The following is a 27149-nucleotide window of genomic DNA, read 5'->3' on the forward strand; positions in this document are numbered from 1 at the left end:
TCTCCCTGAACTTGGTGGCACTTGTTACTACTTTTTTGGCTGTTCACTTACCGAGGCTGCTGTTCTCTGATGAAAGATGAATTGTCATTCTTACTTCAGCAGTTTCTTGCTCCAGCCAAGCTCCATCAATAATTCAGCCAGGCCTTGCTAACATTAGCTCTGGATGAATACAACACTCATGCCAATTAACAGGCTGAAAGGGCTCAAGAGATACAGGCAAGAGATTTCTCTTAATTTTTTTTTAAGCTCTTTTCTGAACTTCTAAAAATTGAGCTAGTTCAATGAGTAAAGCAGAGCAGGGAGTCTGACACAGTTCAAAAGGCACGAAGAGGCTTAAACAATTGATGTGCTAAAGCCCATCAAGCTCGGTTCCCTCGCTTGTCTCCACCTCCTCTGACTGATATTACATTGTATGTTACTTGGGACAAAGCCTATCCCTGTTCATATGTTCCTAGCTTAATAAGATGCTGGAACACGACTGCAGCATGTCTAGACAAACATCTTTGTTGATCCTTGCTTATGAACAGAGTTGCTTGACTAGCCTTGGGCAAAAGCCAGCTAAATTTCAGAAAAAGTTACTCGAGTATTTGAGTTGCCCACCTGGAGACACTGCAAAGGTTGTTTTCAAGTGTTCAGTGCTCAATTCTATATGAGGGTCCATTAGTTTTCTCCTGTTGGGCATTACCCAAATCACCAATCTTTTTTCAGTCCCCAGCATCCTTGGCCACAGCAGCCTGCAGCATAACAGCTCAGACCTCATAGATTTGCGGAAGGGATAATCAGTCTGTAGACACAATTGCCCGAGATGACTGCCATGCCAAATACCATTCTAGCAGCTTAAACAGCATGTAGACCTTGTGGCAGCTCTCAGCACAGGGGTGACTAACAGTCATAAAGCGCTCAGAGCTGCTCAGATGGAACTAGCTGCAGATGCACAAACTCTTGCTCACTCTCTTGCTGCATCGTTAATGACTGCTTGATTTAGGTACTGATCTCCATCTTCACCTATTGCAAGGCACTGAAGTATTTGAAACTGCCTGTGAAGAACAGTGATTTGGAGTGACTCGGAAACTATATATAGGACCCTATGGACAGATTATGTGTGACTTAGATGGCAAACAGCATTGTCTTCCTGCTCTCATCACTGGCCACTCACTGAACTTACAAATTTGGAGAGAGCTCAGAGAAACAGAAGGAGTAATTTGCTGCGTGGAGGCTAGTAACAGGTTTGAGGAAGGTCTTTCCCTCCTGGGCATTGTTGTACTCACCAAGGGTGGGTGGAAGGCTTGAGCTTGTTACTAGTTGGCAGCTGCTCTAAGACCTTCCTGGACTACAGTCCTGATCTTGATTCCCATTCCAGGGGAGAGAGAGTGCTAGAGGTAGTTTTCTGTCAAGGATGAAGGACTGAATGGGGTTCAGGTCCCACAGCAATTTAAACAAGGGTAGCTAGAACCAGCCTCCATTACTGGTCTGCTCTTTCTAGTAAAAATACAAGAGTTGAGCAATGAAAATGCCTCAATAGCCCTAACTAATCAATAGCTGTGGCAGAAAGGAGACAGCTACCCAGACAATTAAGAGACAAAATGGATGTAATCTTCTCAACACAAGAATACAGAGATCCAGAGTCAGCTCAGCAGCTTAGCAATGCTTTGCAAACCCTTATGACCACAAAGAAGCTGTACTGATACTGGTAGTAGAAGGGGGCATTGGGAAAGAAGTGGTAAGTCTCATCAGAAAGGGGAGAAAAGTAGGAGGGTTGGTACCGACACCACAGAAGTCCCTTGCTGGAGGCACGCAGTGGCTGCACCACCTATGCTGTTTGTAGGGTCACAATTATAGTAAAGCTCAACCCCAACCTTTGCAAAAGTCTGCTCCTTCTAGTTTTCTCTTATCAAGCTAAAAAAACCTCCCTCATAAAGAGCTTTTTTGTCTTCTCCTGATGCCACCTAGCGACTGTTCCCAGCCTGTTCAGCTTGAGTTCAGTACTTGGTTCAGGCCCCCGGAGCCACTAAGCCGCCACAATTTTTGCAGAGGAAAGGATGGTGCAACGGAGTGGGGCCAGTGATTGACAGGAATTACATGACACTAGGAGGGAGATGGGCAGCTAGAAAACAGCTTGGAAGGCTGTACCAGAGGCAGCATTTGGACTAGGGAATAGCTTGGATAGAAGGTACTGACTTCTGCAGCATAGAGGATGACAGAAGCTGGAGCTATTATGCAGTCAGGTTACAATACAAAACATGCAATGGGATCACTCTTCAGAGCTTATTTTTGATGGTAAATTGTCATCCCTAGAGACAAGGGAGAGAGGAAGTCAGACCAACTATAGAGTGCCCCTGGATGTCTTCTGACAAGCACAGCAAACTTTCAGGATCTCTTGTTTCCACCCCCACACTCTCTCCAAAGAAGGACACCAACCCACACTGATGTCACCTTAACCAGAGCCAAGTGTTTAATTGATTGCAAGGGAGTGACAACTGTACAGTGGTTGTGCTGGGAAGATACCCACTGCACAGCGGTGGTACGGAGTCTTTAAAACAAAAGTAAAGTGGAGGCAGATCCATCTCACAACAGAGTACAGCAAAAAAACAACTTATGCATCTGGGGATTCTGGGGGCAGCATTAGAAATAATGATGCCTCCTAAGGACTAGCAAATACCCAGGCCTGAGGCATCTCAGCATGATTGAGATAAGAGATTTGTCAGCACAGCTGACTCCCCAGCATCAGTACTTAACAGCAGGCAATGGATGTAAGGTTTGTTTTTTATATATATATATATATTTATATTTATATTTATATATATAAAGCGCCTATCACCATATTGATAAACATTCTTTGGAACCACTCTGATGGCAGAGGTAAGAACAGGAGTCAGCCTGTCAGTACCTCAGCACTTCTGTGTCCAACCAATTTAAAAAAAAAAAAAAAAAAAAAAAAAAAAAAGCCACAAGACTGCTGCCAGCCTGCCTGGCTGGTGTTTAATACTGCTACTCCATCAGGGTTGGAGGGAGACCTATTGTGAATGGCAACAGTTTGCACTGTGACTTCTCCAACTGTGCTGCAGAACAGTGCAGGTGTCGCAGAAGGGCAGTGGGACATGAAGGCTCAGACCCATTACCAGTCAAAACGTCTCAGCAGCAGGGAGCTCCTATGAGGAGAGAGCAAGCTAACTTTGTGCACAAAGCTCTCGCTCTCTGTGCTTAAGGCTGAGTCAGTGACCCTTCTGGACTCTTCCCAGGTTTCAGAAGATCACCAGACAGAAATACATGTCAGTTATAAATACATCATGTCAGTTGCAGGGTGTGGAGGTAGGAGGGGGGGCACAGGGAGGGGAGAATTTAGAATGGGTGCAGGGAGGAGAGAAAGGAAAAAGACATCTTACGTTTCCAGCACCGGAAAGAACAGTTTTGACCTCACACAATAAGTCACTGGACCTTTTCAATAGTCTTATCTGGCTTATGCCCCATCATCTTTAACACATCATCAAAGGGAATGTTGGCTGGCAAAGGGTTAAACAATCCCACACAGTGGAGAGCAAATCTGCAGTCTGCTGGGAAGGTCCCAGCCACATCACTGACGATCTCAAGGTCCAACTTGAAGGAAGGAAGCAGCTTCTCAATCTCACACATCGCTCAGGGCCTGGAGACAGGCAAAGACAAAAAAGTGTCAGGATGGACCTGCTGCAGCTCTACCAGTCTTTAACAGAAATATGGCTCTGAAACACAACCAGGGCATTTGCCTTCATTCCTAGGACACTCTAAGTTTTTTTTCTGGAACATGAAGTTGCAACCAAGTTAGGAGATGATGGAATGATGCAGAAATACAGACTATCCTTCAAGAAGGCAGACTGAACTATGCTAGAGCATCCTTTCTTTACCCTCTGGTTTGCGCTACAAGCCACAGCCACATTTTATCCAAGACTTTTGGAGCTTTCCAATGGGAAACACCAGTTCTGCAGGCTCTTGGACTTAGTTTTGGTAGGTGAATTAGGAGTGATCTGCCATCAAGGTATGGGACATCAACACAAAGAACAGTTCCAAACTGAACTCCAGCCTTCTCAGACTGACTCATACTCTGCTATGTCATACAAAATGCTGTCCTGCTCCAACTTGCCCACAGAAGCCTTTAGGGCTGCAGGAAATCCTCAGTCCTCTATACTCCCACTCCTGCCGAAGAAAAGTCATAATTCATCCTTGATGGAGGAATAGCAGCACAGCCTTGCTTACCTTCCGTGCAAACTCTGGCAGAATGAAAGCTGCCCGATGAATGTCAGAGTTGTAGTATTTCAGACTCCTCTCCTCTACTTGTTGCTGTGAGAGCTGCTGTACAGGCTCCCGGAAATTTGTGTTCTGCAAAAAAGAAGCCAGATAGCTCTGTAGCGTTTGGGTAACAAGCAAAAGGCTGTGTGACAGGCATCCTGATTCATGGCAGAGAACCGAGAGGACTCGCAGGAAAACAGATGACTTTCTGTTCCAGTATGAGGTCAAAGGTTCTGCACAGCTCCAGCCCCAAGGGCTGGAGTTTACACTCTGTAGCTCGTGTGACTAGCCCTTATTCACAGATGTCAGTGTATGAGGTCAGACTGTGTGTGAGCCATGTGCCAGATGAAGCTGTCAGATTGTGCCTGAGCATGTAAGAAGCAAGGCTTTTGCTCTTCAGAGCAGAATCCACGTCTGCGTTAACTGAGGCACAGTGCATGCTGCCAGTGCCCCAGATAAATCAAATACAGCAGCAGAAGTGCCGCTGGCTCCCTAAACCAACGTGACAGTTGCATTACAGGCTTGCTGTAATGCAGCAGATTAGGAAGAGAGCAGACCTCAGTGGTCTGACACAGAGTTACCAGCCCACATCCTAACACTGACTCTCACTTGGTGGCTTCTGTATGAGCAGATTACCAGTGGCAAGCCGACTCTTATTAAGCAGGTGGTCACTTCATAACAGCCAGCATCAATAAGCCAAAGCCTTGACAGGCTCTGGAAATTGGTAGTGGCTTTCTACCTTCCAAGTTTGTTATACTAGAGAGAAAATCGTGTCCTTTTCTAAGGCAAGTGGTTATGTTACTGGCCAATTCTGCACTTCATTCAGCACTGAGCAAGCTGCATTGCAGCTCTGGAGCCCTGGGCTGGTGGAGCCAAGGCCCAGCATGAGTCTAGAGGCCCCACAGCTGGGAGAGCTCAGTGCCACAGCTCAAGCTCTGTAAGGGACAGCCTGAGGCAGGCTCTGCGGGTGCTTTCAGGGAGTGGAAAAGGGCACTTCAGGTGCCTGAAACTCACTGGGTTCTTGCTGCAGAGCATGAAGCCAATCTGCCCGCTGGGATATGTGGGGATGGTGCAATAGGCGTATTCCACAACAGGGAACAGAGACTTGCAGAACTGACGCATCTCCTTAATGAGATCCAGGTGCAGCCACTGGCACTCACCTACAGGGAGAAAGGAAGACAGGATGCAAGGTGAGAGCTGCCCCTCTTCTCTGCACAGGCCTGTGCCAGGTTAACAGTGGTTCCAAGTCCAAACCTGCTCCATTCCGCACAGCTCATGCGGTTTCAAAGGCAAGATAAGACCCTTACGCCAGTTTTACTAAGCGCAGTCCAGCAGCTAACAAGTTGACGTATATAGATCAAAAGCACTCCTGTACCTGGGAGCTGAAATGGATTTCACTCCCTGCATCATGTCTCCCCAGGAAGAGAGTCCCCTTTGTGCCTCACACATTGCATGCAATGACCTGGCATCAGTCTCTGCCCAGAGACAGCATCCTCACCTTGGCAGCAAAGAATCCCATCTTCTCGCAGGGCTGTCTTCATCAGCTGGTAGTAAGATTCTTTGAATAAGCTTTCTGCAGGACCTGAGAGAAAAGTGAGTAAAGAGATATGTCTATAGAGAGACTAAGATGGTAGGCTTCTGAGAGTTTTCCAAATGCCCAAGCTGCACAGGGACTGCACTGGAAAAGTGACATTTCAAATGGCTTTTCAGTGATCACAAGTGTTGCGAGATATTCTGGAAGCAAAAAGTTTTGACCCTGGGTGAACCCCAGCATGCACCTGGCACAGCAAAACCATCAGGATTTTAGCTTTGCTCAACCAGCAAGCCCAGGACCTTTGTATCAAAGAAAGTCCTAGCAGCTGCCTCTTGCTTCAGTGAGCATTTTTTAAACAGAACTCCTGCTCCACACTGCCTTTTAGAGACACCTCTCTTTGCGTTGACTATAGCAAGAGCAAAGGTGACTCAGGCACTTGTTGATAGGTCCCTAAAACAAGGTGCCATGAGTACATTTGGTCCCTCTCTACCTCAGTTTTCCCCTTCAGAAATACACCAATCTCACCACAGCCGTCTTTAGGCTAGGTAGCTACGCTGACAGCACATGAGCTGCTGCTTCGTTAGCGGGCACATGTGCAAAGCTGTCTTTGCCAGTGTGGTGCTGTATCCCCTGTGGGACTACTGGACTCAAGGATCAATTCTCTGTCAGAAGCAATAGCTGCTGGAGTTGAATTTTGAGGAGAGAAACATGACAGCTGGCTTGAAGCCTTGCTAATACAATTTCCTGTCTTCATCCTTTCCTTTCTCTACCAAAACAACCAAGTCAGTGATAGTCTTTTCACTTGAAAGGAGCCTGGGCAGGCTAGCATTACTTCCAAGAGGTAGGCAGAAGAGGAAAGGAGAAGTGTGGAAAGCAGTACCCTTTTATGGCCAGAATTCTTACCCATGGGGTCAGACGAGTCCGTGATAATCACATCAAAGGCTTCTTGATTTTGCTTCATGAACTCGAAACCATCTCCCACATGCAAGGTCAGCTTAGCGCTGGAATATCCCACTGCCATCCCTGGGAGGTATTTCTTAGATACCTGGATCACATCCTGCAACACAGAGAGCACAAGTGGGTCAGCGGGGGCTACGAGGAGCTACTTCTCAGGCTACTGTGCAGCTGCAACTGAAAGAACAGCACAATGAGTCATTTCCTTCCATGACTTCAGCACAGATCCAACACACTAGCTAGATCCTCAAGAGCTGTCAGCATCTTTAGCCAACAAGCTACACTCAACCCTTTCCTACGGCCTCAGGGTTCAGTGACACTGTTGGTCTGTCCTTGCCAAACTCAACAAGAAGAACTTAGAGCTTCAAAAGCTCCCTGAGGAACTAAGAGAATACAATTACAGATCTGACTGCTCTGTGCTCCTTTTCCCTGTGGACATCACTTGCAGAGGTGATCTCAGCTAAGGACTTTTTTTTTTTTCCCTAAATAAAACCACGCCAGCAGGTTTCTGGATGCAAGGTGAGAAATATTTCCACCTCTGCTCTATAGTCATTACATCAATCCCCACATAAGACGCAGTTTTCTCTTTAAAATGGTTAGACAGCCACTGCTCTAGGCCCAGCAATTGTACTGAACACTACCAGCTTCTCACAGCTGGCAGAAACAAAAAAATATGCTGGTGTCAGGCAGTGCTTGTTCAAAACCAGGCACACATGCCTACTTAGCTTGGCACACAGCGTACACAGTCTTGTACGGCAGCGTTTCCCATTCCTAATACAGCCTCACTTTGAGGAGACAGCAAAACTTTCTAAGAAAGTAAAATATCAAAACAATCTGACCAATAGGAGGAGGAAGACCAGCCCATCTATCACAGAAACAAATACCCCCTGCTTATTTCCTGCTTTCAGTCACAGGAGCCTGCTTAACAAAGCCACCATCCTCCTCTGGCAGGAGCGGCACTCTGCTCTGCGTTGGGGAAGAAGGAAAAGCAGCACCTTCGCAAAGCCAGAGCTCTCCTCCTCCAGATCCCATGTTTGGCCCACGCTGGCCTGGAAGGGCCTCTGCCGTATGTGTGTGAAAGAAATCACATGAAAGAGGCAGCCAGCTGCCACGTAGATGACTCGTAAGGCAAAAAGGTGGCGCTGTCAGTGTCACGCCAGCAGAACCGGCAGCAAACGCACTCTCTACTGACAAGGGACAGCAGGTGAAGCAGCAGCTCCCGTGGATGCTGTTAAGTAGGGCTGCTTTTTGCCGGGCAGCCTGCCCGTCCGACCGAAGCCCCGGGGGCACCTCCAGGCAGCTGGGAGCCCAACGCACCTCATCAATTTCGCACTGCACCACGGACTCCACGGTTGGGTGTTTCACCACCTCTCGCAGCACTCCCCCGTCACCGCCACCGATGATCAGCACCTGGGAGAGGAGAGGGCAGAAAAACCGGCCATCAGCGGGGTCGGCTCACGGAAGGAACTTTCACGGCACGGCCTAAAGAGGATTGCTCGAAACCCAGCAGCCCGCCGGGCTCGTCCTGCCCCGGCGCTTGGAGATGTGCTCCGGGGGTCCAGGAGGGCTGACCGCGACTCTCTGTCAAGCGCCGAGCGTAGGTGCACCAGAAATGACGGCCCACGCCGGGCTCTCGCCGCGGCAGCCCTGACGGGGCCGGTTGGGAGGACGGGGGGCCGGTCTGCGGGCCCCGGGGCCGGCTCACGGGCCCCGGCTGGGGAGACCCCGCGGAGGGGGCCGGGGACGACTCACCTTGCGGGGGTCGGGGTGGCTGCAGAGGGGCAGGTTGGCGATCATTTCCTGGTAGGAGAACTCGTCCCGCTCCGTGCACTGGATCACCCCGTCCAGGACCAGGACGTTGCCGTAGGTGGTGCTGGGCAGAGCGGGGAAGCGGGGTTGGAGCCGGCCCGCTCCCCGGGCCCGCGCTCCTCCGCCCCCTCCCAGCACCGCCAGGCCCCACCGCATGGCGCTGGGCGCCGAGCCCGCCCGTCCGCCCCCCCGCCGCCGCCGCCGCCGCCGCCGCCGCCGCCGCCGCCGCCCGGGGCCGCCCTCCCGTCCGCGCCGCACCTGCGGAAGACGAGTATCTCCTGGTAGCGGGAGCGCTGGTGGTGCAGGAGCTCCTCCACCTGCAGCGACATGGCTTGCCCCGGCCACAGCCGGCACGTTTCGCGGAACCAGCCCTCACGGATCAGCGCCGCCGCGCCTCGCTCCATCCCGGCCCGGCCGCCACCGCCGCCGCCTGACCCCGCCGGCGCGGGAGCCGAGCAGAGGGGCCCACGCGCCGCCCCGCCCCCGGCCGCCAGCGCGCGCGCCGCCGCTCCCTTATTGGCGGGCCGCGCGCCGCCGCGCCCCCATTGGCCCAAGGCGGCGGTGACGCCGGCGCCAGCAGGGTAGAACGGCCGGCGCCCCGAGGCCACGTGGGGTGGCGCGCCCGGAGCGGAGCCACCCCCCCGCCCTCGCCCCGGCGGTGGAAGGGCGCGTCCGTCCGTCCGTCCCCCGCCCCCTCCCCACGCTAGGGCTGCCGTGACTACGCGCCCGGCCCGGGCAGGGGGCGGCCGGCTCCCCGCGGCCCCTCCGCGCCACAAAGGCAAAGCTCCGCCGGCCGCAGAAACGCGAGTGACTAACAACGCTCGGGGAGGGGGGCGCAAAAAAAAAAAAAAAAAAAAAAAAAGTCTCATTTGGAGGTTTTAAGGGTTAGACGTTGTAAAAGCAGATTCCCTTCTAGCGTTCCTGTGCCCCGGCGTGCACCGGGAAGCGTTACAAAACGCGGTGCGTGCTGCGGAGGGCAGACCCTGGGAGAAACTCGCCAAGAGTAGCTCTCCAGCCGGGTTATGCAGAGATCTCCTCGAACAAACTGCTGCACGGTTGCAAAATAGTCTTAGATTATGGGATTCTAGTGCTACAACTTCGTCTGATTCATAGGTGTAACCAGGTGAATCAAGCAAGCATGGATTTGCTAGTCACTTCCACTGAAGACATTTTTAAAACCTAGGGCAGTTAAACTGCAACTCGTAGCAGGCAAACAGAAAAAGTTTAAAATTCAGATCATCCTTGAAATGTCACCTTGCATGGAATTTTACGTAGCAGATTTAAAGAAACTACAGAAATTTTAATATCTCTGCAGCCAGTGGGGCTTTTGGTGACACTCATTACAGAAATACCAGAAGTGGCAAAGCTGACAAGAAGGGGAATTGGCAGCCCCTGCAAATGCACTTAGAGACAATTGCTACTTAACTGCCTCTTTTCAAAAACATTCTCCAATAATCAGCCATGCAAGCAGATTTTATGAGCAGAAAGGGACTCTGTTCCACCATTACAATGCCGCTCAGTTGGCACTGTTCACACTATGATACCTAAGGAGGAAAACCCCTCCTCTGTTCCTTCCGCTCCCTACTCGCCAGAAACATGGGAAAAGATTGAAAACAAACAAACAAACAAAATCCCAAACCTCCTCACAGTCTTCGTATAATAAAGCCCTCAGGTTAGGAACGGAGAGGGAAGTTTTTACCACTACCCACTCAGTCCTTGCACCTAGCCTAACAGTCAGAGAAGTAAATTCTGTCACTGCCAAAACAGGTGAGCATGGAATGGAAAATCCTTAGTCAGAAAAGGAAATCACAGAGTAAAGACAAGGCCTCTGGGAAAGGGAGCAAGATCTACTGGTCAGCACAGTGACCAGTAATCCAGGAAGCAGCTCTGCCGCTGATTTAATGTGGCTTTAAGCAAAGTCACCTCAGCCCTACCCTTCAGTACTCCCAACTATTAAACTGTAATGTTGCTTACCTCTTCCACAGCAGCATTACCAGCCTTCAGCTGTCAGCATTTAGAATAAGCTCTGCCATCCATCCATCACATTATGGGCTGACACCCTTTCTACAGAGACTTCAGGATAACTCACTGCAGGTATTTAAAACTTTGACATGTTAGTATAGCTGTACTGAGATTCAGTTGCAGCACAGAACCTCACTGGCTTTCCCCAACCCAAGGCTGAACTCTGTGTTTTTACCTTCTACCTAATGCTATTGCTTTCACTCTGTAACTTATGGTGAAACCACTGGTCTCTGATCCAAAAAGTACCCTCTTTTTTTCCCCTAAAATAAAATCTTTGCTTAAAGATACACAAACGCTGCCAGGTAAACACATCATTTTTCATATTACCTTGTCTTGTAAGAGATGAGCTGTGCAGTTCAATTTGTAAGCAAGATCTAACAGAAAAGACAGTCCAGCCTTATTTCCTCCTCTGGACTGCTGGGGTTTCAGTCACATCTACTGAACCTATTATTTTTGTGCTGGCTTTAGACATGCCAAGAGGTTCCTCTTGTACTTCACTGACAGGCTGGTTCTGGACTTCAAGCAACTCCAAGAAGTGAGAAGTTTAGCCTAACTGTGTTTGAGGACACAGGACAAATTGTCAAAATTAGAAACAAAGCAACATTGTGAGTATAATTAGAAAAAACCCAATGCGAATATAATAAAAGTGACATAAATTAAGATGTTTTTCCTTTTGGGAAAAAAAGGATTTTAATGGGTTTAAAAACATTTCTGTACAAAAAATGCTCAATGACCGGTATTTGCCTTCCCATGGCAACAATACTTCTGACTATTGTTTTGTTCAGCAGCAACTCCCACAGGTCCTGTAACAAGGACTATCTCTTTGGCCAGTGGTGCCTGGAACCCCTGCAAAAGATGGTTACAGAAAGACTTTAACTCTTGCTCTAAATTCACTCAAGACTGAAAACCTACAATAGGTTACAATGATTCTATTGAGAAAGGGTCATGATGCAAACAGAACCTTTCGACCTCCAGTGCTGCCCTCATGTAGCGTTGCTCTTTTATGACTAAATAATACACAAGGATCAAGCCTCATAAGCTACACGTTAAGTATCTATTCAGAACAAGAATGTTCATATTTGGCAGTACTGTTATTTATCTTCCTCCCAAGCTAGGCAAATGTTCTCCCCACCTCCACCTATCTTTGTGGCCAAAGAAAGTGACTCCCACATCTATTAACACAAACTTTTACCTCAGCATTTCAAACCTTCCACCCAGAATTGTCTTTGATTGCATTAATACTGACTAAGGTTTTTCCCCCCCCCCCCCCTTTTAATTGACGTCAAGCTGTGACGCAACCTCTTCCCATTAAACATGTGCTTAAGCTCCCACAGCTATAGAGGACAATAGCTATGCTTTGCCCATAGCTCCAGGGCACAGGCGTGAAAACACTCCACCACTGCGATGAGAGAGCAGGCTGACAACACACCTATCAGCTTTCCCCGACAGGTAGGACATGCTTCGGTTTCCAGATTGTTGAAGTTTGTTAGCTCCAGCAAATTTCTGCAGGGGAAAAAAAAAAACACACCACCATCACCACAGTGAGGTACCTGCCAGACAGTATATTCCATGAGATTCATGTGCTGTCAGGTCCCTCCAACTTAAAGGAACACTGCTCATTTACACTGTGAGCTTTATGTTTTAGGACTTCTTTACAGGCACTTGCACTGAATCCATCTGAGCTGGTCTAACCTTGACATGTGAGGCACAATACCTCACTGATGACAAATCTTACCCATCTAGACAGAAAGATCTGTACAGGTTGTCCCAAATTCACTGACTGGTTTCTTTTTTTCCTCCTGAAACAAGTTTCAACTGACATAGCAAAGGGATTGCACAGGAAACTGTTTCCTACACTATCAGGCATAAACTTGTTAGCTTCTAAAATATGATTTTTAATGAATATCTAAGATGATCCCTGGTACCATTTGCCCTCCAGTTAAATACGCAGGAAGGCAGCATGCCCAGGAAAGAGGCTGAAACAAGAGAAATGAGCTTCAGAACCTAAAATTAACACTCAAGCGCCCCATGAGTTCATGGATGGGCAACCTATTACTTCATGCCTGAATGCCCACTGACATCACACATCAGCATCCAAACGCTCCATGCATGAGCACTATGCAGGGTACACGTGGTGGGTTTTAGGTAACCCAGATTTGCAGGGGTGACCTGGGGTGGGGGGGGGTGACGACACAGGAACTGCCCTGTGCTGGTCACAGGTTTCCCTAAGTATGTGACTGATTGTTTATGTTTTCTTTCTTTTCTTCAATCTCTCAATCTCAGTTAGCAATAAATTAAGTAAAAATGCTCTGAGCTGAGACTGTTTTCCTAATGACAGTGCTTGGTGGAGAATGTGGGCAACAAGCAGACCTGACATGGCCTGGAATAACTAGACTGACTTTGAGATTTTTGAGAGTGCCTTGAATTTGGTATTGGGAATTTGTGGTGGCGTGCTGTGGTCTAAGTGTCGCGCCTGTGATGTATGGAGGCGTAGCTGTGAACAATGTATGAAGAGGTGGGAAACAAGAGAGGCCGAGGTGCCCCAAGGAAGCTCTTCCTGAATGGGAAGAGGCTATAATACAAAGTATGACCTTGTGATTGGAAGCTGCACCTCAGTACCAAGTGCTGTTAGGGAACATTCTGCAGATCCTGAAAAAGTCATCTGCCTTCCCCAGCGACTCCCCAGCTGGGTACATGCTATCACCAATGTTTCTGTTCCTTCCTTCATGACATGCCTGTACCTTGCCTGTGTAAGCTTGCTTGGCAGGATCAAACTGTGGCAACTGCTTCGATTTGCTGCTTCCTAAGGGAGAGAGGAGAGAAGCTGTCACTAAAATTTTCCATGAAGAACAGTACATTCCACAGTGTTCCTCTGATGATAAGGAGGTTTCACTGCAGTCTCCCACATGCTAAAAACCAGAACAGTCTCTTAAGGGCAGGAGATGCTTTTGAATAGATAGTTGTTACAAAGGAGTAAAATCTCCTTTGCCTCCTAGTTCCTGGGGTCCAATTAAACAGATGACTTTCTCTACAGAGAAAAGAAGCAAAATCCAAATCCACAATCCCCATGGCCAACGGTTTCAGGATTTTGTTTCGGAAAAGGGATGCTGAACTGTACATTCCCCAAATTAATTTCTTTTAGTACTTCCCCACTGTAAGGTAAGTGCCTTGTAACAGTTTGTACTGCCTTGGCATCTACATTCACACACAGCCTTCTCAGGGCTCAGCTGGCAACACTTTCCACAGCCTGCAGCACCGTAGCAAGAGATCCTGATCTTACCCGCAAACACTTTGAAGTTGGACTTGCTGTAATCAAAGGGGGTAAACTGCTTTGGTGCTTCCAGCTCCTCTGGTTGCTGGGAGGCTTTTGGCCGTTTCTTCTCTTGTTTTGGCAACTCTGTTCCCGTTTCACTCATGACTCTCTCCCTCTTCTTATTAGCTTGTTCCTGCTGTGAAAGCAACCCACAGAATAGAAACAAGGACAAGTTCAGGAGAGGAGAGTGAAACATCTCTGTGTAGACATGAACACCAGCACGCAAATGAACTGCCCAGTGGACCCAGGCTCCAGTGACAGCTATTGCCTGTGGCAATAATAGTGTGGGGAAAAAGCACTGTGTTCTTCCTTGGGCCTAAACTCCCTTTTTTTTTTTCCTCACAGCAGGGACTTTTCAGATAAAAAGCCAACTTTTCATTTCACAGGACACTACAGGCTGAGATCTGCTGTGGCCCCACAGGCAGATTTTGGGGAACCTAGGCAAGTGAGGAGCAGAGAGGTGCAGCAGCGGAAAACATTCCCTGCTGAAGATATGGAGGGATGCGAAGATTTGCACAGCACAGTTGCTAGGGGCCTGTTGCTACACACAGGGCAGAACCACAGAGAGACCTCTATCAAAAGACTAACATTCAGGTATTTCACAGTTATAGGGCTCAGGGTTTCGTTCTGAACTCTGTTATAAAGGTCAAGAGGGGCAAAGGCTGGAAGTAGGGAATTCAATGACATACCATAGCTTGCTGACGAACAGACACAATATTTTCTGTTGCCTCTTTATACACCTTCTGTGCCTGGTCACGAGCAGCTATGGAAACAAACAAGCATTACTGTAAAAAGCAGGGTAAGTTAACCAGGAGCTTTGAAAAAGCAGGCAAACCAGCTTGTAGCAAGTCTCAAATTAAATAGAGTACAATCTTCATCAAACAATCTCATCCATCAGGGAATCCATCATCTAAGGTTTTCTTGTAACTGGGAAACAACCTATGTGCATTGGGAAAAGCATACTAGCCAACACACTGAGGAAAGGAAGAATGGCTGTACCTGACTGCTGGGCTGCTTTCTTTTTCGTTTCATCCTTGGACTCCTTCTGTACTTGTGTCTGACTCATCAACTTCCATCGATTGCTGATCTGCAATGAAAAAAAATTACCTGGGATCACCTTCTTTGAAGTTTTATGGCAAAAGGGAGTTTATAAACTTGCTACCACACGCTGGTCTTCATTAAGAGTACAAAAGATCAAATTGGATTGTAAAAGAGATTAAGATCTGCTGCACCAGGTAAAGTAAAACCACGTGCTTTAAAGGTTCTGAGCTACAAACAAGCCATGAGAACAAAGGCAGATACAGACTTCAGTAGTAGTTTGTAGCTTTGACAGACAGGGAATATACAGTGGAATGTCTCCAATCCCTGGTTCTTCGAAGGATATGAATGCTACAGAAACAATGAACTCCAGATTCAGAAACATGTCAAGTTTCTCAAAACTTATATTCTTTTTCTAAGGAGAATCCAAGGAGAAAAAAAAAATTCTATATTGCTAAGGTTCCCAAGGGAAAATAATATACTTATTTGTTTCTTTTGTACTACTTGGCAGGAAGTTTTAGCACGAGTCTTACTTCATAAATTTTTGATGACGGGTCAAACTTTGCAGATTGTGAGACGTAAGCTGGATTCTGTTCTGAAGGTAGGTACTGTGGAGAGGAGAAAACCATTTTGCTTTAAACACAGCAAATGACATTTAGCGCATTGCTAAAATGCTGCTTAAAATGTTCCAAATCACAAAGTTCATATTTAAGAAGCATTCTACAGATAGAACACCTTCTGGAAAAAGAAAAATTACCACAACTATGGCCAAGAGAAACATTAAAGAAAAACCAACCAAAAAACCCCCTGAAAAACCAACCCCCAACCACTCACCAGAAAAAGTTGTTTTGATATTATTTCCTAGTAATTTGCCACTCCAAATCTGTAACAAATTATTCCTATTGTTCTTCTGATTTATTAGAAGAATAAAATCAGCTCACTAACTCTAGCCATAAAGTAGAGATGAAAATGTGATGCAAATTTAAAAAACCTCAAACCTGATTAAAAGAAAAAAAACAGTGAAAGGTCTGTTTACTACGTAGAAAGACAGATAACTAAGAGGCATTTCAATGTGTTTTGAAAACAAGTCCACACGTGTGCGCTTTGCAAGGACAATCTCTTGATTCCCGTAAGAGAGCAGCAGCTGATGCTGTACCAAGCTCTTTTGCATATGCCTGGAAAAACAGCGGAGAGCATCCTCTGCACTAGGTAGATTATGAGTCCCACTACAAATATTTATTGGGAGCTTTTACCATTCTAAATGGATTTTCAAAGGACTCCATTATACGCTGAGCTTTCTGCTGTGCAGTGGTTAAAGTCTTCTCATTTCCTTCACCTTCATCACATTCCTAAAAAAAAAAAAAAAAAAAAAAAGAACATTAGTAATTTTTGGTTTTGGTTACTGCCATTTCATGCATGTTATTTCTCACTCTATCTGAAACTCCACTAATGGCAGTAACCCTCCAGAGAGATGCAATTAACTTGCTGGCCTCCTAACCTAGTTGTCATAGCGTATGTAGGCCATATGGTTGACAGGAAGCCAGTGTCATTTCCATGCATGTCCCACCTTACTATTTCTTGCAACACTTTTCACACCGTTTTATCAAATTATCAAGTATGTTTACTAATACTTAAATAATGACAGTATCACAAACACGTTGCTTACACTGAATATGCTGACAGTGGCAGTAGCAACAAGACATGTTGACTCTGGCTGAACACCCTGAATGTTCATTGTCCTCTCACTGTCTGAAAAGAGACAACCATGTTCCAAAATTGGTGCAGGCTCTACATGAGAAGACGACAAAATTTTGATTAGATACTCGTGTATTTTACTGCTCTTTTGTGCAATGAGATTTCACTGAAAGCTTCTTCAGGGCTGCTATTTTCCCCATGTCAAAGCCACATCATGTCATTAGTAGCACAGTTTTTAGGTTAAGTCCAAATTACCCAAGGCAGAGCTGTTCTGAAAATCAACCATAGGAATCTGGGAACTGTCATGGGGTCCAAAGAAGGTATTCTCCAGCTTCTGCAGAGAGATTCAAATTGTAAACACCATTAATACACTACTCTGTGAATCTGTATACGTTTTCACACATTGCAGAGACACATTAATGAAAATTCAAATAAAAGGGTGAAATTCAGAGACTGAATATTCTTAATATAGCTCACCTGCCAGAGCACATTGCATCTGGCATCAAAAGGCTATCTGTGCAAACACCCACCGGCTAATGGAGATGCTTTACTTCCTATGCACAAGAAGAGTAAACGAGTCAGAGTAAATGCATCTGAAACTTCTCTTCTTACAGATCAGTCAATATAGACTAACACACATGAAACTGTCCAGCAGCTAGAGTGTTTGCTGATGAAGCCTTAAGTGCTGCTGTTATGGTGGTTTGTAAAATACCAATTTACAGCTGGTAACGTTATGGGTCTAGCACAGAAAAGTAACATTAAGCTAAAGCAGAGACACCTGTAAAATGGATGAGAAGCTGGAACTTTGCTATATTTGTTTCTGAGTTTAAAGCTTAAGACATTAGGTAACAAATATTACGTAAACGGTACCTCAGGGTTGGATTGAGGCGCTCTCTTCTTGACTGCCAAAGCGACCTCCGACTAGAATGGGCGAGAAAGGCAAGTCACTTAAATGCATCTGCCCTATTTCTTCTAGGCTGGCCTCCTTATCAATGTTTTCAACACATTCATTACAAGCTAGCAGGTTAATAAAATTACATGAATTCTTCTTCTTCTGCAGTGTTGGTATATGGATACATTTAAACACCTCATACAGAAAGGACATCATGCTCACATGGTTTTGCTTCACTGGAGGAGGAAGACTGTATTAATATCAACATGCTGATGATATATTTTAACTAATGAACCTCTTACACCTAGGGTGGTTTTTTTTTTTGCTTCTCCATAGCTGTAAAAGATTTATGAATCCATTTACATGTCCAACAAATTCCCCAAGGTCCAGTTCTTCCTCACGCAGGCAAACATGATGTGCGATATAAGACGGACAACTGCACCCTGTTCAAGTAGTGCCTGTTCTTTTACTGCTCTAGGTCTCCAGGAAACTACACTGTGTGTAAGCCAGTACAAAGCAGACAACAGACAGGCAAGAAGTTGCAATATATCTTTCTGCTCTAGTACAGAACACTATATTCAGTGTTCAAAAAGCAAACTTCAGCATACACATCATCACGGGTCACCATTTAGCTCCAGTCCCTGGCTTATGGAAAGCAAGTGATGAGTCTCTCGTGTGGTACAAGATACTCCTACCTTGAGAAGAGGCATCTCCCGGGCCTGCTGAATGAGAAGATGCAATTCATTAATCTGCTGGCGAACTAGTGGTGGGACTGGATTACAGCAAGCAATGATGCCCTGGGGTTCTCTAAAGAGAGATGAGAAAAATTCAGTGTGCTGTATTTATGGCTGATATGTTAGGCATTTGCATTCAAAGGACATGCAACAAGGTACAACCATGGTCCTGACTGTGACAGAATAAGACAAGTCAGATTAATCTGTCAGAGTTTATTCTCTGGGATGAAAAATTCTTCTGTATCAGGTTTGTGCAGATAAGGAGAAACCATTAACTCAGCTCTCCTCTCACTTATCTTTTCTGTGGTTGGTCTGTCTGTCCCCATCTTCATTTCGTTCCTTGTTCAGTATTCATCTATGGAAGCTTAGCCCAGCAGTGGACTTGCATTTAAAGATGCATTTTTATTATTCTCAAGTATGGATGTTAGATGATGAGTGCCAAGTGTTTGAGGAAAATGTTGTATAAATTGGGTGTTCTAAAAGATCTGCCACTTGCCCCCCCCCCCAGCCCTTTAGGAACTGAACCCCTCCCCCCAAATAAATGCTATGGGGGAACTCATCTCTCTCTTGCTCTGTAATACTGTAGGAATCTCGGGGGGGGGGGGGGGTGACATATAGCAATGCAAAGGAATGTGTTTTATTAGTGGAACAAAATCAGAGAGAGATGTATCCCAGAAGAAGTTTGGACCCTTCTGAAGAAGTATTGCTATTTACTTCTCTTCCAAACTGAACAACTATAAAGAAAAGCAGTACTGACAGCTGGAAAGAAGGGACCAACTGCAGAAGTAATTACACACTAGGAAATGACTTGCTGGATATTAAAATCAAATGAGACTCCTCAAGGGTGAACAAAACTTACTTGGGCAGCTCCTCTGCTATCTTCAATAGCATGTGATTCGGTAGCACGTATCTACAACACAAAGAGGTGGTGTGAATGTAACAGAATGTTAAAAACTCTTAAAAATACCTTAAAAGTGCAGTCTGCCCCAAAAAAGTGCAAAAGTCTGCCCCAATTACAAGGTCTGAAAAGATGAAATCAGTTAAAAAGAAATTAAGTAGTGCTGATCTAGATACCTGTAAGAATTTACTAATAACATAACATGCTTACATGTAAAAAGCAGCCTGAGGTAGTACACTAATTTCTACAGGTAACAAAGTGGTTCCACCTTGGAAGCGGGAGGGGCACAATCCAAGAGACTCACTGAAGTATTAAGCCAGTGTCTGTAACAAAAGACTTCCTACCCTGTACTCTCATCCTCTTGACGCGCCATCTTGTCTCTCCATGCAAACAGCAACCTAAATGCTGCTAGCTGCTGTGTGTTGAGATGTTTTTTCTGCCTCCTGTAGAGCTCAAGGTAGGATTCATCTGAAAAGAGGGGCTTGATGTATTTCTGGGCAGGAAAAAAAGAAACTCATGATCGGTATAAGATTTGTGCTCTCTAGTTTGCCTTGCTTCACTGAGACACATAGAATCTCACAAGGACTTAAGGGGACTGAATAAACTTGGGTACAATGTGTCTTGGAGTTTTTACCCTAAACTATTGGTAGGAGCCTATCCCTGAAAAACATACATCTCATCCACTTTTAGGGGAAAACCACCCTCACCAACTCCAGGAGCAGCTTTAGACATACAGTATCTTCAAGCTTTACTACATTAGACAAGGCCTACTTTCATAGACAGTATTTTCCACAGGCATAATATAATTATCTCATAATGCAGCTCCAGCTAGGCTTTGAACTTCTAGGAACATCCAGTAGAACTGGAAATGTAACATCTCTCTTGGAAAAGACACACCTGAAAGCATTGGGAGGCCAAAGAGTGCTAGCATTCAAAAAACAGCAAGAAGGCATCTGAATCCAAGGATTTTAGCTAGTGAAACAAGTGACTGCATACAAATGAGTCAGAGTTTATACAGCTGTTTTCAGACACACAAAGAGGAAAAAAACCTGTGTCTATGCAACAGACAGAGAACAGGCAAAGGACTTTCTGTCCTACTAAGCCCGTACTCTGATCTAGGTAATCCAACCAGGTGAAGCTTTACCTTCAGGCAGATGTCCTTGCTGCGTTGCCAGACAACCTGCAGCTGAGTGGGCTGCTCGTTCCCCCTCTCCCACAATGCCTCCCTCACTTTATCATAGATGTAGAGCAAGTAGTGAGTGTCATCACGGGCATACTGAACCATTTCTTCTGGCAAAGGGCTGGAAAAGAGCCAAAATTACACTAATATATTTCAGTTTCCCCGCCAAACTGTCACTTTCTTCTTGAAAGGCATATTAGGGCAAACCGCACGTAAAACATGCCAAGAACTAATATGGAAATTCTTCTGTTTCCTTACTGAATTTGTTGGGCAACACCAGTAACATGCTGTGCGCTCTCCAATTCAGATGGCATCTTGCCCACATGCCGGAGAGCAGGATTGCCATGTAGCTAAGTCAGATGGCAGAACTGCTTGCTATAGTATATGTCATAACTCTTCTCCCTCTGCAGAGCCTACACAAAGTAGGCCTGGGAACTTTGTGGTGTGCAGGGTCCATCTGCAGGGCAAAGCTCATTGCCCCAGCAGCATACTGCTCTACCTAGTGTAGGCGACTGAATGTTTTTGTGGGGGCTCTAGAGGACCAAATACTGACTTTCTCCATAATACCGCAGTGGTTAAGCGCTGCTCCTAAGAAGTGAGCTTCCAGGAGCTTTTCATTACTTAATCTTCCCTGATTTACCCAAAAGAACTCATTTTCTAAAGAAACACTGGAAAATGTAACACTCGTAAAAGAACTTAAAGCACAGCCAGGTAAATGCTGTGCTTGTTCACTTTGAGACTAACCTACGACTATGGGGCTTGCAACTAGAAACATGCTCCTGCTCTAACAATACAAACAAGGATAAGTGCTACCTTGCAGCTGCAGCCCATTTAAGGGGTCAGTTTTTACCGTATCCTCCAGTCAGCCAGCTGGTACTGCTTGTCAGCATCTACATTGCAATACAGCTTTAGCAAGTGGTCCAAAGAATGCCTGCCAAGATTGAGGAGACGAGCAGCTTGGTGAGTATCAAACATGTTCACCAAGTACAGACCAAAGTCTTTTTGCAGCCATTCCACATCTGAATCACCACCATGAAGGACCTTGAAAAGCAAAACAAATTGAGAATGATATGAAGAACATTTCTACTCCAGGCTGCCAGTGCTGTGGTTTCATATTCATGTCTCTAGGACCTGATTTCTCTTCTCTCTGGCCTTCACTGTTAAGTGCAGAACTACTAAATGCGTACACTTGGCAAGTAACTCCCCACTTACATAAAGGAAACAGGCACATGAACAAATTACAATGAAAGCAGAGCCAAGTGACCAAGACAGAGTACACAGTGTGTTTTTAACTATAATAAAGCTTAAACTAAGGGCAGCGGCAGGAATTTTGTCGTGAATTGGTGAATTTGGCAGATGACCTTCACAATTGCAGGGTCTGTGAAGGTCTCATTGAGAATGTTCATCTCACTGCGCAATTCCAGTGTATCAATAATGAAGTCTTCTGTTCGAGTGGAAATCTGCATCAGACATGTCAAGCCCAGGAAGCTCCTGTAGGAATGGTGCTGAAAAACATGGAAGAGAGATGTAAGCTATGATCCATTACAAAGTATTACTATAAAACAAACAGCACGCCAAATGAAGGAAGAAAAAGTAACAGAGGACTTCTTAAAGAAAAAGATAATTGGATGAGCAAGCTTTCTCTTTGCAGTTACAGACATGACTTAAAAAAACATGGGATGAATTGAAAGAAGATCAAATTCAGTATGAAGTGTGCAGCCAGTACTACCATTGGAAAACTTATAATACTGACCCAGTTTAATTCAATCTTCTAGATAACATCTGACAGGTCAGGGTCATGAACTGACTTTTCATGTCAGAAAGTACAAAAAGCAGGAGAAAGAGAGACTACAAAACAGACTAGAAGAATATAATGGTCTCCTAGGTACTAAAAGTACACATGTAACTTTTAAACAGAAAAGGCAATTTGATTACCTCTAAGTCCAGGGCAAATTCTTTACAGTTCATAAGCTTTTCATTTAGTTCTACCAGCTCATCCAGTGTGGTGATAAAATGACAGGGTGTTTCCTTGATGGGCCTGTACACCTGGCAGAGCAAATTATTAGGCATGGTATGTTCTCTGTCAATTCCCACCCCTGACCTCCACCCTCAATTCTGAAATTTGTCAAATATACCGCATCTGCAGTACGTTTAAATTAATGTGGGCACCAACCTGGGGTTCTGGTTTCTTGAGAACTCCATCTGGTGGAGAAAAATGCTCCAGTTCATACTGGTAAGGGTGAGCAAACCTGTGGAAATTAGGAAGAGAGGCACAGACTAAATTTCAGTCATCTTCATGGAGCCAGAGCACAGAGACTTTGAGAGCTATGGCAGCTTCCCTCTTGAGTAGAAATTTTGTCTCTTATTAAGCATAGCTTTAAAATAACTGCAGATGTCTAAAGCAAATCACACACAACGTAGTGTGCGGACACAAACACATGCAGAGCTGTTACACATGAATAGCATCAGCACAATGGGACCACACAAGTGCATGTTCACCAATGGTACTCCAAGCACCTTGATGTCAGTTTAATTTCTTACATGTCTTGCTCAGTTTGCTGCGTCCTCTGCTGGTGTATGAAGTCTGCCAAAGCAGCTGGCACATCCAAGTCTTCAGGGCGCTCCTTTCGTTCCCGTCCACTTTTTGTGAGGGCTGAACAACCAATATGGAACAACTGGACTGGGTCCCACACGTAACATGTTCTCAGCCTACTAAACTCTCCCCTCCACCCCACCACAAGGTCTATTAAAATAATGAAGTTTCAAACATCTTAACAATTTAGACCTGCAGCTTTTGCTGTCAGCAAGGCTTCTGTCTGCACCTCTAGTGACAATTCAGTTGCTAGGTTTTACCAGGCTGCTGTTAAGCAAGACCCAAGGTGGTTCTGCTCAAGAGCTTGGAAGGAGATTGAAAAATCTTTAGAAAAATTTTTCAATCGTTCCCAGTTACTAAAAGTACAACCACATCAGTGCAGACTAAGGATCAATCACCAGCAGCAGAACGACATGTTGCCGAGACAGGATGTTATGCTGGCAGCTTTGATAAAGCACCCGAACCAAAGGTAGGTCTAACCATACACCTGGTGCTCCTCCCTAATTAGAAAGAAGTATCAGTAAAGCCAACTAGACTAGTCAAGACCACTTCTGTTGCCAGAGTGACTCTCATCATGTATGTTCAATGGTGGTAAAGAGAAGCAGCAGAATATGTTTGGAATGGATTATTTACTGTATACAAACAAGATGCTGCTGTATGCTGACCTACCTTTACATTACACATATGTAAACAACACAGCTTACTACACCTAAATAGTCAACATCTCCTACTGTTACTTGTTTTTACAATCAATGACTTCTCCTCTAGGCTGTGAGGACAGATTTGTGTCAAATACTCGCAATAGGTTACCCAACAAAAAATAAACCCCTTACCTTCAGGCAAAGGTTTCAAAGCATTTGGCTTGATAAAAAGTTTAGGTACGAAGGGAGTGTTGGAATTGTCAATCTTTTCCCGAAACTTAAGCTGTGGTCGAGAGATATTCTTGGCATGAAGTAGTCGGAAGGTTTCAGATTGAGTTCTTTTGTGGTATTCTCCTGCCTATTTAAAAAAAGGTACGCCACAGGTAAAAAAGAAAGCCTATTGTGTACATGAAACTGAAATAGCAGCTGAAAGCACACAGAATCCAGAATCAAGTTTGGATAAAGAGGAAAAGGAAAAAAGAGGGAGTGAGTTAGGATGTGTAAAAAAACTGCGACAGAACATTTAACTACTCAACTGCACTGGAAAATCAGTAGTGCCAACGCTGGGAAAAAAGCTAAGATAACAGAGCAAACTGAGCACAGAGGCCTCACCTTGCGGTTCCAGCTGGAAATGATTGTCTGTGGCGGCTGTAACCCAGCAGGGAGGACTGGTTGCTGGTTTTTGTTCACTCCTGCTGCTTCATCCAATAAAATACCCTAAATTCCAGAAAAGCAAGGTGAAAACCAAACACCTGTTAAATTACCACACTCATCCACTCTAGTCAAGACTGAATAAAGAAAGTCACACAGGTAGATACCTCCACAGCCCCTTCCCCCAAATTCTGTGCAACATGGGACAGACAAATGTGGAAGGAGCATGTTGAACATCAAGGGTAGGAAGAGTTTCCTCAGAGAAGCAGCTCTATGAACTTACAGATCTGTTCTCAAGCTGTGAGGTTCTTGTGCCAAACTGTATTTAGTTTCCTCACAAGTCATATATTACACCTTCCTTCTCTTTAGGCCATAACCCATCTGCCTTAGCTGCTATGACCAGTGGCCTAGCACATGGAAATCTTTTTAAAATAAAAAGGAAAACCACCAGATTAAGTAAACGCTAAATGTAACTGTGAAAGTGCTACCACTGAAATTCATGCAATGAAAAAAGAACTTGTGGCAACTGAACAGTTTATAAGAACATCCAGAAATAATTGGCTTACCACTCTTTCAAGAATGATGTCATTGGAGTCAACGAGCACATCAAATTTATCTTCCAGCTCTGTCACTTTGCTGCGATCTTTCATGTGGCTACGGCAGCCATGATACTGCATCACCTTGCTCATGCTTGCAAGAAAACAGTACAGCTATTAGCAATTTGAAAGCAGTTCTCTTCAACTTTCTACATCTTCAGAGTTTAAAAAGAAATCAAATGCTGTACCTATAGATAACATCGCATGAGCAGTGAATAGAAGAAACACCTATACAGCATTAAGCACTAGAATTAATTTATGAACCATGTGACTTTTAAAATACATAGCCTAATGTGTTTTATATTAGCCTGTGCTCTCTGCACAGCTCTTCATCCAAATCATTATGAAAGGCCCTCTTTAAACTTGTTACTTAAACTGTCAAGTGCGAGAGAAGTAGCTAAAGCTAGGTTTGTGAAATAAACCATTTTCTTATCCATGGTAAGTTTGGAGTCTCCGAAGAAGGGTGCTACCTTCTCTTTTGGATTGGAAGTGATTAGCAACAGCCCAAAGACACAAAAGCCTCCTTACCAGTGAAGGAGACGGTCACCCTGTGTTTCACAGTACGCCCGGAATCCAGGGAAGCTTCGGTAGAAGTCGTACTCATCGCCAGGCTGAGGAAGCCCATTAGATGCCTTTGTCGCAGCTACCACTGTGCCAAGAGCATACTGTGCAAGAATACCATGCTATTAGCATTTCTTCAGTATTTTGTTCCTCCATTTACCCAGGATATTATTTGGTAGAAATGCATTTTGCCTAACTTGTTTGAACCGTGTGGTTCTAATATATAGTATTGTAGGACTTTTCAACACGAGTAAGTTTACAGTAGTTTAGTTCACATTGTCCATTTAGAGACCTTTAAAATGATGAAAGACTGGTAACAAGAAAAAGACTTAAAACTCAGTCTAGTGTTTAAGGTCTGAAAGAAAGCTTGTTAAATCATCAGGAACGCAGATAATGACTTTATTATTTTGACCAAAAAACCCCCACAAAACTGCAATGCTTCCTGCTTGAGAACCGGGAGGCATTCCCCCTCTTGGAAGCAGGAGCGTGCACAGACGAAACACCAGGTAGCCGAGGTTAAGATCTGCAATCCAAGGGACAATGCCCATCGCCACACGTCCAGCAACGGCCCTCCCCAGGGACCCGATTCCTCTACATTTCAAGGATTCGCGTCGGGAAGGCGACACAGCCCACCCCGGGCCGGTGCGCCTACAGAGCCGTGCCGAGGATCAGAGGCCCGAGCCCAGGGCGGTGACAGGCCCCACCGGGCCGCTCTGGTCCCCGGCACCCCTGGGAGCGGCCCGCACCCTCCCTGCCGCCCACGGCGGGGAGCGCGCACGGGGGGGGGGCTCCTCACGGGTGGCACCTACTTAAGCGGGGGTCCTCAGGCAGCCCCCGAAGGAAAGAACTACAGCTCCCGGCACGCCCCGAGCCGCGCACGGCACGCCGGGAGCGGTAGTGCACGGCCCCCGCCCCGCTCCCGCTCCCGCCCCCGGCCCCGCCGCCGCGCACCTTGACGAAGGCGTCGGCGTCGTCGAAGCCAGGCAGCGCCGCCGCCGCGCTACCCCCCTCCGTCTCCGCCGGTCGCCCCGCCGCCCCGCGGGGCCCCTCCTGCCCCGCGGGGCTCTCCGCTACCGCGCTGCCGCTCCCCCCACCGACGGCTGCCGCCATGTTGCCCCCGCAGCCGCGCGACGCTCAGACGCTCTCGCGAGAACGCGGCCGGCGACGGCGCGGTGGGGTGGGGGAACAGGCGGGGACGCATGCGCACGGGGAGAGGGCGCCAGGGCTGCCCTCTGGCGCCCCCCTTGCGGCGTGGCGGAAGAGGCCCCTGGGTGAGAAGACAGGGGGGCCCCCGAGGTGGGGGGCACCGAGGGACGTCCCTCAAGGGCTTAAAACGGGCGAGACCCACGGCCCTCTTCCTCCACAAGCACCCACGCGTGGGGCCCTGGGACTGCCCACAGAGCAGTCCCTGCGGCAGCCACAGCAGTACCTGGAACGGGGCCAGGGGCATTACCACTCAAAGCCCCTGACTGCCGCCTCCCTGTTTCCCATTTTCGGGGTGCAGCACCGGCACAAGCGGCTGGGGAAGCCCACGGAACCCCAGCCGGGTCAGTGACGCACCCCACGCTGTCTCTCTCAAGCTGTGGCTGTGACCCTGAGACCAAGAAAGCTGATGTTCTTACCGCAGTGATGACATCGCATCTGCTGGAAACTAAAATTTAGGGGTTGTATGCTCAAGTTTCTTTTATACAAGTGACAGACATCATTCACTCTTGGCAATTTTGCGTCCAGCTGCTATCAAAAGGGAAATATAGCCAACCACCTGAACTGATGCAGGA

The 27149-nt window shown here is 46.4% G+C and overlaps 2 protein-coding genes and 1 long non-coding RNA gene across 5 annotated transcripts; all 3 read right to left on the reverse strand.

Moving 5' to 3' along the window:
- Positions 1 to 2429: 2429 nt before the first annotated feature.
- Positions 2430 to 9038, reverse strand: SRM (spermidine synthase). Its single transcript, XM_052792844.1, has 8 exons — positions 8816 to 9038; positions 8501 to 8621; positions 8066 to 8158; positions 6698 to 6851; positions 5759 to 5842; positions 5275 to 5420; positions 4228 to 4350; positions 2430 to 3640 (listed from the first exon to the last, which is right to left on the reverse strand). The coding sequence occupies exons 1-8, from the start codon at positions 8959 to 8961 to the stop codon at positions 3623 to 3625; spliced, it is 885 nt and encodes a 294-aa protein (XP_052648804.1). The 5' UTR covers positions 8962 to 9038; the 3' UTR covers positions 2430 to 3622.
- Positions 9039 to 9419: 381 nt separating this feature from the next.
- Positions 9420 to 11218, reverse strand: LOC128144226 (uncharacterized). The gene is made up of 3 exons (XR_008236010.1): positions 10907 to 11218; positions 10532 to 10645; positions 9420 to 9736 (listed from the first exon to the last, which is right to left on the reverse strand). It is a non-coding gene; the product is annotated as an uncharacterized LOC128144226 (long non-coding RNA).
- Positions 11219 to 11235: 17 nt separating this feature from the next.
- On the reverse strand, positions 11236 to 27149 carry EXOSC10 (exosome component 10). Of its 3 annotated transcripts, none has more exons than XM_052792718.1 (25): positions 26994 to 27149; positions 25339 to 25475; positions 24781 to 24904; positions 24176 to 24280; positions 23756 to 23921; positions 22871 to 22982; positions 22503 to 22578; positions 22265 to 22375; positions 21691 to 21834; positions 21180 to 21370; positions 20294 to 20450; positions 19494 to 19642; positions 19111 to 19161; positions 18213 to 18324; positions 17496 to 17546; positions 16881 to 16959; positions 16597 to 16718; positions 16184 to 16279; positions 15464 to 15538; positions 14892 to 14979; positions 14582 to 14655; positions 13860 to 14028; positions 13321 to 13382; positions 12009 to 12082; positions 11236 to 11425 (listed from the first exon to the last, which is right to left on the reverse strand). In XM_052792718.1, the coding sequence occupies exons 3-25, from the start codon at positions 24901 to 24903 to the stop codon at positions 11395 to 11397; spliced, it is 2418 nt and encodes an 805-aa protein (XP_052648678.1). In that variant the 5' UTR covers position 24904; positions 25339 to 25475; positions 26994 to 27149; the 3' UTR covers positions 11236 to 11394. The 3 variants fall into 3 exon arrangements, with proteins under 3 accessions (XP_052648678.1, XP_052648677.1, XP_052648676.1); XM_052792717.1 differs by lacking the exon at positions 26994 to 27149 and adding an exon at positions 26323 to 26514 and having other exon boundaries at positions 16597 to 16679; XM_052792716.1 differs by lacking the exon at positions 26994 to 27149 and adding an exon at positions 26323 to 26514.

This window comes from Harpia harpyja, chromosome 7, assembly GCF_026419915.1.
Source record: "Harpia harpyja isolate bHarHar1 chromosome 7, bHarHar1 primary haplotype, whole genome shotgun sequence".
Lineage (NCBI taxonomy): Eukaryota > Metazoa > Chordata > Aves > Accipitriformes > Accipitridae > Harpia > Harpia harpyja.

Coding starts and splice junctions, on each gene's coding strand:
- SRM (XM_052792844.1), bottom strand. CDS start 8,961: ATGGAGCGAGGCGCGGCGGCGCTGATCCGTGAGGGCTGGTTCCGCGAA. Junction 6,852..8,065: donor TGCAGTGCGAAATTGATGAG/GTGCGTTGGGCT, acceptor TCTGTGTTGCAG/GATGTGATCCAGGTATCTAA. Junction 4,351..5,274: donor TGCTCTGCAGCAAGAACCCA/GTGAGTTTCAGG, acceptor TCTTTTTTGCAG/AACACAAATTTCCGGGAGCC.
- EXOSC10 (XM_052792716.1), bottom strand. CDS start 26,481: ATGGCGGCAGCCGTCGGTGGGGGGAGCGGCAGCGCGGTAGCGGAGAGC. Junction 21,371..21,690: donor CAGACCCTGCAATTGTGAAG/GTCATCTGCCAA, acceptor TTGCTTTTCAAG/GTCCTTCATGGTGGTGATTC. Junction 19,162..19,493: donor CAAGAGGATGAGAGTACAGG/GTAGGAAGTCTT, acceptor TTTGTGTTGTAG/ATACGTGCTACCGAATCACA.